This window comes from Eumetopias jubatus, unplaced genomic scaffold (assembly GCF_037043125.1).
Source record: "Eumetopias jubatus isolate StellerSeaLion01/CBP00866 unplaced genomic scaffold, mEumJub1_p1.0 scaffold_16, whole genome shotgun sequence".
NCBI lineage: Eukaryota > Metazoa > Chordata > Mammalia > Carnivora > Otariidae > Eumetopias > Eumetopias jubatus.
In genome coordinates, this window is record NW_028274822.1 from 36,517,741 (window position 1) to 36,531,663 (window position 13,923).

General features: G+C 46.6%; 1 protein-coding gene across 7 annotated transcripts in view; it reads right to left on the bottom strand.

Annotated features, from left to right (window-relative positions):
* The window catches only part of FHOD3 (formin homology 2 domain containing 3), a 453,128-nt gene that overhangs the window by 61,806 nt on the left and 377,399 nt on the right, over nt 1–13,923 (bottom strand). For all 7 annotated transcript variants that reach the window (XM_028098359.1, XM_028098361.1, XM_028098360.1 and 4 more), the window contains one exon: nt 4,725–5,003. In XM_028098359.1, the coding sequence (XP_027954160.1) occupies nt 4,725–5,003 (279 nt within the window). The remainder of the gene's footprint in view (nt 1–4,724; nt 5,004–13,923) is intronic.

Genomic DNA, 13,923 nt, shown 5'->3' on the forward strand with positions numbered 1-13,923 from the left:
GAAACTACTTTAAAAAAGAATAAATTATTATGTTAGGGCTTCAGTCTGTCTCTTTATTTTTTGTTCGTTCCCTTTGTTTTAGTTCCTGTTTCTCCATTTTGGGTCACAGGTGGGTTACCTGAATATTTTTTAGAATTTCAATTTGACTTTTACTGTTTTTGAGTACACTGCTTCCTATAATTTTCTTAGCAGTTGCTCTAGGAATTACGATATAAACACTAACTTCTCTGCGTGCTGGTATTGATGTTCTACTACTTTGAAGCATAGAACCCTTAATTCCATTTTAGATCATTTTACCCTCCCTACTTTAAAAACAGTATTGTCTTAAGTATTTCCTCTACATACTTGAGCACAACACATCACATTCTAATTCTTGCTTCCACCATCACATATGATTTAAGAAACTTATGAGGCAAAAGACAGTCTTTTTTATTTACTATTTTTACCTATTCCATTGTTCTGGTTTTTTTCCCCAAATTCCGAGCCGCCTTCTGTCATCATTCTCTTTCTGTTCAGAGAACATCCTTTGGCCGTTCTTTGAGAATGGCCTGCTAGTGGCAAATTCTCCTAGTTTTTCTTTAACTGAGAATGTCCTCATTTTCTCTTCGTTCTTAAAGGCTACTTTTGCTGGATCCAGAATTCAGGGTTGATAATTCTCGTCTTTCAGCACTTGACAAATGCTGTGCCCCTTCCTGCTCACCTCCATGTTTCAGATGAAACATCTGAATTGGTGTTCTTCTATAGGTAACACATTTTTCTTCCTACTCCCTTTCAAGATTTTTTATTTTCGGTTTTTAGTTTTCAGAAGTTTATCATTTGTTTTGGTGTGAATTTCTCTGGATTTATCCCTATCAGTATTTGCTTAACTTCTTGAGTCTGGAGGTTTATGCTTTTTGCCAAATTTGGGAAATTTTCAGTCATTATTTCTTCATGTATTTTTCCAGCCCTGCAGGCTTTCTCCTCTCCCTCTCAGACTCTGATGAAATGAATGTTAGTTCTGTTGATAACAGTCTTACAGGTCCCTGAGGTTCTGTTCATTCCTTAGTCTATTTTCCCCTCTGTTATTCAGATTTGGTAATTTCTACTGATCTGTTTTCAACTGCACAGATTATTTCCTTTATTGTCTCCAATCTACTACGGAGCCCAACAAGTATTTTATTTTGGTCATTGTATTTTTCAGTTCTATAATTTCTCTTTGGTTCTTTTTAATATCTTCTATTTCTCTGCTAAGATATTTCATTTCTTTCATATGTTTCCTGAATGTTTGGAACCGTTCACTGAAGCATTATCATGATGGGTGCTTTAAAATTATCTTGTCGATAATTCCAACATCCAGCTGATCTCGGTGTTGGCATCTGTTGTCTTTTCCCATTCAGGTTGTGATTGCCCTAGTTCTTGATATATGTGATTTTAGAGTGTGTCCTGGATATTTTGGGGATTACTTGCTAGACTCTGGATCACGTTTTCTCTTTCAGCAGGCGCTCACCCTGTTTAGTTGTGGTGTACAGGTCTTGGTGGGGGTAGATGTTCAGCTCCCTACTGGGTCCGACTGTCACCACTCCAGCAAGAGGGCTGACTCACCCTCACTGCAGATGGGCAGGGTGGGGGTACAGCAGCCCCTTGACCCCACTGGCATCTTCCCAGTGAAAGTGGAACACTTACTCACACTGCCTGCAAGTGGAGGCGAAGGCTCACCTTCCCATTGGTCTCTACTGATTCTGGGTTGGGGAGAATAGATTGGAGACTAGTTCTACCTCCAACCACATCTTTCTACCTTTTTTATGCCAGGTGGGGATAGACACTGAGCTCCCTGCTGGGCCCAGCTGGTGTCAGAGAAGGAGGGCAGGGGCAACAGAATGCTGGTTAGTCCTCTTCCACTGCCTCAAGTCTCTCTCCTACTGGGTGAAGGTGTAAGCTCAGATCTCTATAGGACCCACTGACACTACCCCGATAGGGGAACTGGGACGCCACTTGCTTCTGCCCCGTAGGGGATGGAGTATCAATTCTCCATTAGGCCAGAACTACCCCAGCAAGGAAATGAGAGAGCACTCTTGGCTGCTATTGGGCAGGGGATAGAGGACTAGCTCCCTCCTGAGTCCCACGGACACCACAGAGTTGGAGGGAGGGGAGAATGGGAACTGTGTCACTCCTGTTTCCATGGAGTGGAGGTTATAGCAGATCACTTCCTCTTTGGTCCCACTGAAACTACCAGGTGGCGGAGGAGTAGTACAGTAGCAGACTTTCCGTTAATAATTTTCTGGGGTAGGGCAATGTATTTATAGCCAAAAAGATTATCTGTTCTGTTAGGCAATCCTTTTCCCAATTCTTTGGCTATGGGACTAGGATTTACTTAGAGCTTCACTGCCATGTCATTAAAGTCCAAAGGCCCTTAGACAGTCTGCCTTCTTTCCAATTTTTGGAGTCCTCCTATGGTTGATTGTTGAGTTATGCCCAGGGTGTTCCTAGTTTAGTTGTCAGAGGAAGGAACTGGGAACAATAGAGCTGCTCTATCTTAGCCAGATGCCTCTTCATTCAATTATTCATCAGTGGTTTTTTTTGAGCATCTACTATGTCCAGTCCTACAGCTAGTGAGTCCTCACTTCCTCCACTTCCTGGAGGAAGTGAGGACTCACAATGAGCAAGAGGGACATCCCCATCCTCACAAAGCTTACATTCAAGTGGAGGTAAAGGACAGTTATAGAAGGCATTACAGCAAAGTGTAACAAATGCTACGATAAAACCTCTCACACGAACACCATGGAGCGGAACATATGAGACAAAAAGAAAGCCACACAACCAGAATAAGTTGAGACTCTTTCAAGCCCTACAGATTCATTTTGGAGTAATGGATACAATCATTAGGATCATTAGGATTGCTTTTGTGATTTGAGAACACTCTGTAAGCTAAGAGCTGCCTGACTTCACAGCTGCTGATGGTACCTGGGAGCAGTGGGATTTTCTAGGAACTAAGAAGCTACAACAAATAAACATGATCGCATCTTTTAATAGCCCCAGACTGAAGCAGAAAAAAAGTCACTGCAAAGCCCTAATTCCTGAGTCAATACTCTTGGACACCAGCTTTTGGTAGAAAGTCAATGGTTCTTCACTGGGAGTAGAGTCTCCATTTTTGGAAAGTTGCCCTTATTTGGAAAAATATTGGACAATCCTGATCTAAGAAAGTTCTGTTCCTTGGCTTCTTTTCACTAACCCAACTTGTTGGTATGTTTTAGGCTTCCTAAAACTAGTGATGACGAATAATTCCTACAGCTATTTATAATAAAACATGATTTAAGACCAAACTGATCAAGAAGACTTACCCGACCTGACCCCCTGTACTGTGACCCTAATCACATTAAATGTGAATTCTAACAAGTACAATTTGGGAGACTAACTGCCATCTGACTTTGAAAGAAAATTAAGTAAATATCAATATATGTACTACCTTCTAGCACATACATCTTCAACCAGACACGAGATTTTCAATGCAATAATTACTAAGATGCAAGCTAATAAAGTCTTTCAGTTCTTCTTCAGTGCATCATAATGACCAGCAATATAAAGAATAAAACTTATTAATATGGCTGGTAAAAACTCAAATATCAGCTAGGACTAAGACATTGATTGATAGGTCTCATGGCAGGCATTACAGCTCCATTCATTCATTCATTCAATTTTCATGCACACATACAAGCTTCAGAGACCATGTATTCTTAATCTGTGAGCTAATGAGGCATGCATGGGTCATGGCATCAGCTGGCAAGCCCTTGTGGTGCCTTCATGATGCACTTTGAGCCCAAGACATAGGCTCCTTGTGTGTGTATCAGCCTGTAGGTTAATGAAGGCTGGCCAGTAAGACATGCCTCCCCTGGTGGAGGGTGTTAGTTGAGAGAGGTGGCTGTCATCTCAACAGCATGCAAGTCGTGGGTAGGAAAACCAACCCTATGGTGTTGCATGTGAACCATAATTCAAATGATGATATGAATCCTTTACAATTCCTATAATCCTCTGTGGCACCCTCCCCGAGTCCCCAGGGAGGATTAACATTCCATTTGGTCTCTCATCATATAGTTACCATGACACAGATGAACTGAATATCAGCTATAATGCCAAAAAGATCTAATTTCATAAAGAAAAGCAGATACTTTCTAACTAAAGAGCAGCCCTGAGCATACTGTAGAAAGTTACTTAAACCATGTATATTCCACTAGAGTACATCAAATTGACTTCAGCACACGTTGAACTGCCACTTTCTAGAAGCACTCATTCAGTTCATTTTAACAAACACATTGCTGTGGTCTGCAATGTCCATCATAATGGCTTAGCACACTTCACTGACGAAACCTCCAAGGGAGCAGATAGCAACATGACGTACGTCTAAATTTAACCCAGAAAAAAAGCTACATTTACTATTAACGAGCAATTAGAAGGAAATGAGGAAGTTCTCTTTTGGGACTTATTCCTCAGGAAAAGTCCTTTGCTGTCCTCATTACTGGGCCCTTTTCCCACCTGGTACGACAGCATGGCACAGGGCATGGGGGCCACCACCCCACGGGGCAGGAAGCTGAGGGCTGCCCAGAGTGTGGCCACACCCTTCGCCTCCCGACACCAGGGGACACAGCCCAGGGAGCGAGCTGACCCAGCAGGGTCATCTCAGTGGCCAGCAAACCAAGTCCCCCACCCAGGGTTCCCCGGAACGTATTTACTGAGAAAAGGGGCTGTATTACCAGGTCCCCTGTCCCTGGAGAGCTTGTCCTCCTTCTCCTCCCTCTCCAACGTGCTGCTGGAGGACGAGATGCTGGAGGCAGAGCAGTTGTCCTTCTCGTTCACCTCCTCGCTCTGCCTCTCTTTCTCACTGAGGGCGGCCCGCTCTTCCAGCTCTTGTTCCAGCGCGCGCTCCACTTCCTTCTCCGCTGCCACGCGGGCCGGCGCTACTTCTGGGCTCGCCTCATGCGTACCCTGCCCCACCTCCGCCTCCGGTCCAGGCTCAGGATCCCCAGCACTCGCTGGTGGAGACAACAATGGAGATTATAATCACAACAGGAATTTCTTGGCAATGTCAAGTGAGGTGTGAAAGACATGACGTGGATTTCTCTCTGCAGCTTGTTGTGGGCAGATTTCTAAAGATGGTCCCCAGGATTCCCATCCCCTGGCCATTCAGCCAAACACTCCTCTAGGCACTGCTGGGAAGGGATCGGGCAGCTGATGGAACAGTGTCTAGTCACTTGACTCTAAGATGTGGAGATTATCTAGAGGGGCCTGATACAATCTGGTGAGACTTTTACAAGCACAGTGTTTTCTGGCTGGCCACAAAAAAACAAAGTCAGAGAGATTAGAAGCATGTGGCTTTAAAGATGGAGGGGTGATGTGACAGACGTGGAGTGTGAGTGGCCTCTAGAAGTTGAGAGTAATTCCTGGCCAACATAAAACAAAGAACAGGGACTTTGGGCTTGTGAGCCCAAGAAACTGACTTCTGCCAACAACCTAAATGAACCTGGAGGTGGATTCTTCCCAGGGCCTCCCGGTGAGAGACAGGCCAGCTACAGCCTTGAGTGGAGCCTCGTCATACCCAGGGCTGAGCACCCAGTTGCACTCTGCTGTACTTCTGACCTACGGAAACCGTGAGATAATGAATGGGTCTATTTTGAATCGCTGTTTGTGGTAATTTGTTACACACCAGGAGCTGCCCTATGTTTTATCGGTAGCCAAACCAATGAGGACTGTCGCCCTTTGCTTGAATTAGGTTTGCTCATAATTTGATTAGCCCATGACTTTGAAAGTTGTTCAGGAGAATCTCAGACAGAGGACTATTTGTAAACCTATCAGGACTGGAAATTTGATGCTCATAGCAAGGTAAAATGTTCATGCTCCCATGTGTGCCATCCTCTACAGAACAGGAAAATGGCATAGTATGGCTTTGCGCGGTTTTACTGAGCAAAATTCTCAGCTGTTCACTGTGTATGGGTAGCAAAATGATTGAGAATACAGAAAATCCTGAGCGAACTGCCACATGTGAAGGCCAGAGGGAGACAGGTCACTCCTGAGAGAGTGATCCTCAGGCCTGGACAAAACCACATTGCTGGACTCATGGCAGTGTGCCCCAAGAGTGTGTGCTCAAGCCCTAGGCATATGCTACACAAATACAGAAATCCAGCAAGGATCTGCATGGGGCAGGAACTGTAGGAAACCTGCCCAGACCCTAGGAAGACAAGCAGATCAGGGTGCTTCCTCTGTGGAGGCAACCTGCTGGCTCAGGTGAGTGGGGATGGCTGGCAATGGAATTGGCAGAAGAGGCCCTCCAGCAGGCCAGGCACTGCCATTGCTACGGGAGAGGAGAGCTCAGGCCTCACTGGGCAGGGAGCCCAGCTGCCCTCAGCTTCCCACCCAGAAGTCATTCTGCTAGGACTCCCGGGGTCCAATTCACCCACCCCTCATCTTCTCCCAGGCTGCCCTTCCTCTGAGAAAGAGGGAATTGGGGAAGGTGCAACGTCAGCTTCTCTTTATGTCCTTGGGTAGCTTCCAACCACCAAAGGAAGAATGACTCCTCCAGGAGAGTCTCTCCAGTGCCCTTTAGGTAGGAACTGAGTGTAGAGGTCACAGAAGGCCTCTCCCTTCCACCTGCCTGTGGCTTCATGACAGGTTGTACATCTTCTAGTCTAGTACAGGAACCTGCTTCCCTGGGAGACAGGAGGAAGGCAGGCCATGGCAGCAAAGGCCCTCTGCTGTCTACTGGCTGCCCCTGCTGGGTGTCCCCAAGAACTGGTGATATGAGGACAAAGTTTCTAGGCCGAGATGTGCTGCTTGGCAGTAGCAGGAGGAAACCAAAGGACATACAACCGTGAGCCCACATACCTAAGCATGGTACTGTCAGACACTCTTCTTCAAAAGCAAAGACTGAGCTGAGCACAGGGAAAGAGTGAATACACCCTTGAGAAAAATTCCCTTTGGTATCAGAGGAATTTTTATGGTGATTTCTTCTTCATCTGATAATAAAATATTTAGCAAGGAGCTACAAACACCCCTTCATTTACAAGCATGGCAGAAGCACCGTGTTACCAATACCACTGTCATCCAGTGGTTGACAGAAGGCATATGTCCTTGCGCACATTTACTTCAGAATAGCCACATCAAAACAAAAATGTGTTTCCAACAGTCTAGCATGTGGCAGGCGTTTGAGTTTTAACTGGTGAGCATATGGCGAACACTGGCTGGGGTGCCTCCATGGGGCTTTATCACTGACAGGGAGATGGGTGCGGTGGGTTGCCATAAGCCTGTGTCTACTCCCCATCCTCAGGAGACTAGGCACACGAAGTAGGAAAAACCCATGATTTGGTGGCGGTGTGACTTCAGCCCATGCACACGCCACCATCATGTTTCCTTCCGTGGAAGCAGCAACTCTGGCCCGATGAGCAGTGGCGGTCTGGACAGGTGTGGTAACGGACACGCACATGCTAGAGAGCCACGCATGCTTATGGCTAAAACACTAAGCAATTTCCACCCCCCCCCATACTAGGGCCTCACTTCGTGGAGTCATTTGTGTGTGTGATCCGACCACCAGGTGGTTTCTCTGTGTCATTACTGCTGGGGAGGTAGGCATCTCCAAAACCGCCTCCTGACCAGAATGCAGACTGCAGTACGAAGCCCGACTGCAAATCTGTGGCACGTGAGGTTGTCCTAGTGATGGACAAATAATATTCACACACATTCGAGTTAAGCAAAACCAGTGAAGCCAGAGAGCGACGGTGTGAGAGCAAACATATTGTTGCTCCTTCCTGACAAATATCTGCCCCACACACACCAGGCGGCACACTTGTCACTGACAGAACACACATCCCGGCTTTCAGAGGGCTCACTCCTTGGCTAGGGAAACAGGACGTAAAAACCCATCAACGGGGATCACAGTGGTATGTCGCCGGGCACCCAAGAGAAGGCACTGGATAACAAATGACAGGGGTCCCCTGGAAGGAGCAGCCGGGATCCATGGCAGGGCCCTTCTGCAGCTGCATTAACCAAACACAGGAATGACAAGGGCAAAAGGTCCCCGAGGGCTGAGACCTGACATTCCTCTCATGTCCACAAGCCCCCAGCACAGTACTGGGCCGACATCTGCTCACAAAGGCTTTGCTGACACCCAGGAAGCTCCCGGAGACCACACCCCGAGTTCCAGAGTATTTCTGCTCCCCTTTCCCATTCTCTTTCATCAGGACCTCTCTCATCAGCACCCCATCCACACATACACACCCATTCCTGGAGTCACTACCCTCTGCCAGGCTGCCCCACTCTGGGCAAACAGGGAAAAAGTATCATCTACCCTCACGGAGTGCCCAGGAAGCAGGAGGAACTGTATCCTATGAGTCTCCAGGAGGAGCCCGAAGGAGAGCTAAGGCATTTCTCAATACCTAGGGGTGGAAACTGCTCACAACTTCCCACTATTGCCCGTCCTTATATTAAATGAGCCTTTCTTTAGCCTAACAATGGTGTTGGTGGTGAAAGACACAGTGATACATGAGAGACACAAGTGACAGACCCAGTGCTTGCCATCATAGGGATTACAGAGGAGCAGAGAGAACCTATGTGCCTGGCCATGGCCTTTGCATGGCAAAGGTGGGGGAACCCTACCACCAATGAACATGGAAATCCCAGCCCCTTGGCTCACCCAGACACAGTTAAACATATCTATACACATGACAGTGTGCTAAAAGCAAAAGCATGGTGCCCTGGGGGGTTGGGGGGGGTATGGCAAGGGACTTTGGCAAGGCCTGGGAAGGAACATAAGTTGCTGTGCCAAAATGACATTTAGGCAGGGTCTCCAAGGAGGAAAATGAGTTAAAAGGGGGAAGAGCGGACATGAGAATGTTTTGGGCAGAGGGAAGAGCATGTGCGGAGACCAGGAGCATGGGCCATGCTGGAGGAAGGAAAGCGACCTGGCGTTGGAGCTCTGGCAATGGGCCTTGCAAGGTGGGGTGAGGACCTGGGACATCACGCTGAGGGCAATGATGGCAGCTATAGGTAGACACAGGCAAACACTTCCCGCTGGGACAGCTGACACATGCCCGGTGCTATGGATGAAGCTCCTCAGTCGTGCAGAGCACATAGTCCAGGAAATAAACCCTGAAGACAGAGACCGAGGAGGAAGAAGCGAATGCCAGACATGGGCTCAACAGACGATGATGAATAAAAACGTGGTGCCAATGGGAAGCTGTTCCCCACGCCAGAGAGCCACTGGGGGACGTAACGTGTCAGCATCTGAGGACTGCAGCTGAGCACACCTCACGTGAACAGGCTACTAAATCCACACAACCCCTCTGTGGGGAGGCCTCTCATGTTGCCCTCAGAAAGCAAGGCTGGGGAGAAAAAAGTGAAGACCCAGGCCATGGTGTTGGGCAGGAAGAGGCAGGGTACCCACTCCCGAGCACATGCCTGTAAGGACCCTGAAGCCCTGCCTTTGATGCAGGGTCAGAAGTGACTGCAATAAACCTGCAAGTCAGGAGCTGCCAGGGCCCCCCAGCTTTTCTATCACCAGCCATGCCCGCCCATCACCTCAGACGGAGGAAGGATGTGACGATCTGGGGCTGGGCCGAGAAGGAGAGGAGTTGCAAGAAGTTCCTGGGCCAGGGGCCAGGTAGTCCTTCCTCCCGCGTTAGGCATGAGTGTGGAAGTGAAGGGAGGACACGGTAAGAAATGCCTGGCAACATAAAAGGCATCCAAAACCAGGACCCATCTTCCTGGACCCCATCCTAAACTAGCAGACTGATGGGATCCTGGTGTTGCCAGAATGCGCTTAGCAAAGGCCAGAAAAATGTATTTGGCCAGAACCTGCACTGACCTGATTCAAAGGGCTTTAAATTAAATTTTAAGGTGGGAGTGCGGAGAGGAGAAAAAGGAGAAAAAACAAAATTAAACTGCATACAGGGATACAGGAAGGGATAATTTAGGTCATGTGGAAGAAATCACTGGAAGGAAGAGATCCACAGTCTACTCAGAAAGAAGTAACAAGGAACCTGGTCGTCGCCATCCTGGGAATGGGCCTGTAACCTGAACACGAGCACTCAAGGGAATTCTTCATCCAAAGAAAACAGACATTACAGGACAGGGAGATTGGGTGTGGGAGCAGGATGGGAACCCATCAACATAAGAACCACAGGGAAAGAGGGAAAACTTCACTGCTTTTGTTGAGAGAATATAAAAGGGCGCCCCGGTCAGATGCTGGGACTTCCCTCACACAGATCACAAAGCTGGGAGGGAGCTGAGAGAGAGCAGGCCCGGAGGAATTCAGCCAGGGCAGAGGATGGCTCCTAGCAGCTAGCTCTCTTTGTCCCTCCAAAAGCCCAACACCAACTCCTCATCTGGTCCCGGAAACCTCACTAGATGTCAGGCCCAGCGTACTGGGTCCCGAGTGCCTTCTATACCCTGTTGCGTCCCTGGAACCACATACACACCACTCTCTGGAGCCCTCACATCAGCAGCATGAAGATTAGTGTCCCCATGTGAGAACTGAGGACACCTCTCCAGAGAGGTTAAGCAACTTGTCCGGGGCTACACAGTGGGCCGGATGCTCACAGCTGCTCCTCCAGAGCCGCCCTCTGCTCTGCTCTTTGCCCCCGGGAGGCTGGGAGGGAGGGAGGGAGGAGTATTTATGCCACCACTCTCTTCACGTGGGGCCTCAATTTGGCAGAAGTGGTCAGGCCACCATTTCTATCCTGTGCGCTCCTTCCCAAGGCTACAGCTCTGAGTCCCAGGCATGGACCCAGTTCCTCCAGGCCTGGAGGTGGGAGCAGTGTTGATAGTCCCCCACTGCTGCTCGTCTCTGGGGACTTCTCCACCCAATGGTCCTATGACCTTCCCCCCACCTCCGTGAACTGTCCCTTCACTGGCTGCCCTCAGGCACCCTCTGAGCATGTCCATCTCCTTCCAGCCTCACTGACAAGCAGAGCTGGGATTTAGACCCCAACGGGACTGACTGAAAACCTCAGGCTATTAATCACGATGGTACACTGTGAGGTGGGTGACTTATGCTGTAAAGGAGCAGCACATAATCATTCCTGAAGAGACAAACAAACAAATATAACATGCAGGGTGCACGAACGTTCCAGGTCTGCTTTCATCCATGTCCCTGACAGCTGAGTCCAGAGGGTCCAGTTGGAATCTCCTATCATGCAACTTTTCTTTGAAGAGATAAATTGCTGATAGAAAGATCTGAACTTAATAAGTCTTTGGGTGGCTTCAATTGATTTCAGTCTGTGATGGTGTCTCGATGACTCTGACAGGACTTGGCTTTCTGGCGGGTCTTACGAAACCAAGGGCTGGGCTAGCCAATTCTATAATAGTTGCTCCAAATCATGTACATTCCAGGGACCTCCCCAGTTCAGAGCTAATAACTAACACCATCAACTTTAAACTTGTGGTTTAATCACATAAATGTGAAAAAGGTCCCAAGAGGAAAAGCTCACAACTTTGAAAATTCTTCAGACTTTGCCTTTGGTGTTGGGCCAGTTCATGCTAAGCTGTTCACTCACATTCACTCTAGAGCAGGATTTCTTGGCCTTGATACCATGGATATTTGGGGTTGGAGAATTCTTGGTTGTGGGAGGGCTGTCCTGTGCACTGTAGGGTGTTCAGCAGCATTCCTGGCCTCTACCCACTAGAGGCCAATAGCACCTCCTCCTCAGTTGGGACAACTAAAAATATCTCCAGACGCTGCCAAATATCTCTTGGAGGGAGTGGGGGAGGGGGCAGCAGGGATCATCCTGTGTTGAGAATCACTACCCTAAGGGAACAGTTTCATTAGGATGGGCTCAAACTCAGCCTTTTCAAGCTTTATACAAACAAACAAACGAGAAAAAAACCCCATTTTATCATGTGCAAAATACTGATCCATCAGTCTAGTGAATTCGTATGTCTTCAAAATTTAGCCCTGTTTTATTCTCAAAATTGAGAACTAGATTTTCTAAACAGGCTCAGCCTGAACCACCTCTTAAAATGAAAACCCTACGTGGCCAAAATTACTTTTGGAAGGCCTTTTGGAAGATGCCATTTTATAGATACCATACCAACCCTCACAGTTCCAACAATCAAGGTGTTCATTTAGTTTCAATGGAATGCCATGAGAAGTATTGGGCTTGTAGTACCACGAAACACAAATCCTTACTCTAAAATCACATTTGATGCAGCATGCTGTTCATACTATAAGAGGCACATGAAAGTCAGGAATAACTCAAACAGATCCGTGGCCCTCATGTCATGCTCATCACATGGAAACCTACATCTTAGTTGCATGTTGGGCAGGATTACGAGCACTATTCAAATTGTGATTTTTCACTCCCCCCACCTTTGCCCCTCAGATTATGCTTCTGATGGAGTTCACTTGGTTAAACATGTATAGGATGTAATTCCTCTGCATTATCAGGACAGTTTCTAGTTTCGGGTCCAATTATTGCAATATCGGTTAATGGATAGATTCTATTTCACACTATAAACAGAAAATGAAAAAAAAGCAATTTAAGATTATTGTATCATGTATCATTACTCTATCCGTATTGTATCATTGCTTTCTCATTATCTTGAACTAGAACCATATGACCCCAAACATCAACCCCTGGATATGAAGACTTCCTTTGAGCTTGTTTAAATTCTTCTAAAATCAGATAGAGAGATCTTGTCTTGGCTCAGGATCAGTTCAGGATCAGCTCCAATACACATTTGTCTTTCCATGCCCAGTAGGGCTGGTGGAGCTTCTAGGTTAACTACATGCTCATTTTCTCAAAAGAGCAAAGAGGACGACAAGCCTTTCCTCAAGGATGGAGACATTGTCTAATGCCAAACCGGCAATGCATTTCAAGAGCACCTCTAGCTCTTGTCATAGCCCCAGACAGAACATCGATGACATCAAAACAAAATGGCTATTTTGGAAAGTATACACTAGCATTAAAATGGATAGTCCTGAGTAATAACAGCTAGCAAATAAATTGATTGAACTTGAGTTTTTTGATTAATTCACTTTTTCAGGCTTAGCGGGAGGTAGTTACTTTTAATTAGATGTTCTAATGTAATTAGTAGCAACACTCACTCTACCAATATTTATTGATACCTCTGATGTGCCAGGCACTGTGCTAGGCATAAGGAAATCAGATGTGAAAAATATCTTCCCCCAAATATTTTTCAGGATAAAGTGGTCTAGCCAAGAGAAATTATGGACTCAAAACAACTATAATCTAAAGAAAATATTAGCTCTTCCTGCCAGTAAGTCTGACCATGCCTAAGCAGAACCAGCTGGCCTACAATTGGGGTACAACTAGAAATCTCACTTTTAAGCTCTCACCCCAAACAGTTGACCCTTCTTCACTTATATTTAGTCACTAATCCACTTAGTCAACAACTTAGTTTATCTGAACTTGTTGGCAAATTTCACAAAAAAAATGGAGAAAGACCCACTTAAAATAAGAGGTAATTTAATAGGTGGTTGAATAAATATCTTAATTATCAATTTATCAAGAGTCAACCTCTGAATTTTCTTCCTCCTTTAGGGTTAGATCCTCAGAAGGAAATGGCCCACGTATGTTAATTCTCTGCCACAGTTCCCTTTCTACATTAACCCACCATCCTTCCTTCAGTCTTTCGAGAGTAGATGAGATTTTCAAATATGTGTCCTCCATCATGACCCATGTAGTAAATTTCTGGATAGAGGGGAAACAGCTGTCTCTACAGATTAATATATTTTATTTTTTCATGCTATTTGTTCATTCACTAGCTCATAAAACATTTACCGAATGTCTATTCTGCTCCAAGCATTGGGCGATAACAAAGGTGAGTGCAGGCATGGGCTCTCCTCTGGGGAACACACAGATGAAGAGGGGCGGACCATTTATTGCATATACAGTGAGACAAGCCCTATATCCCTGGCATGCACAAGATGTAAGGCAAACACAT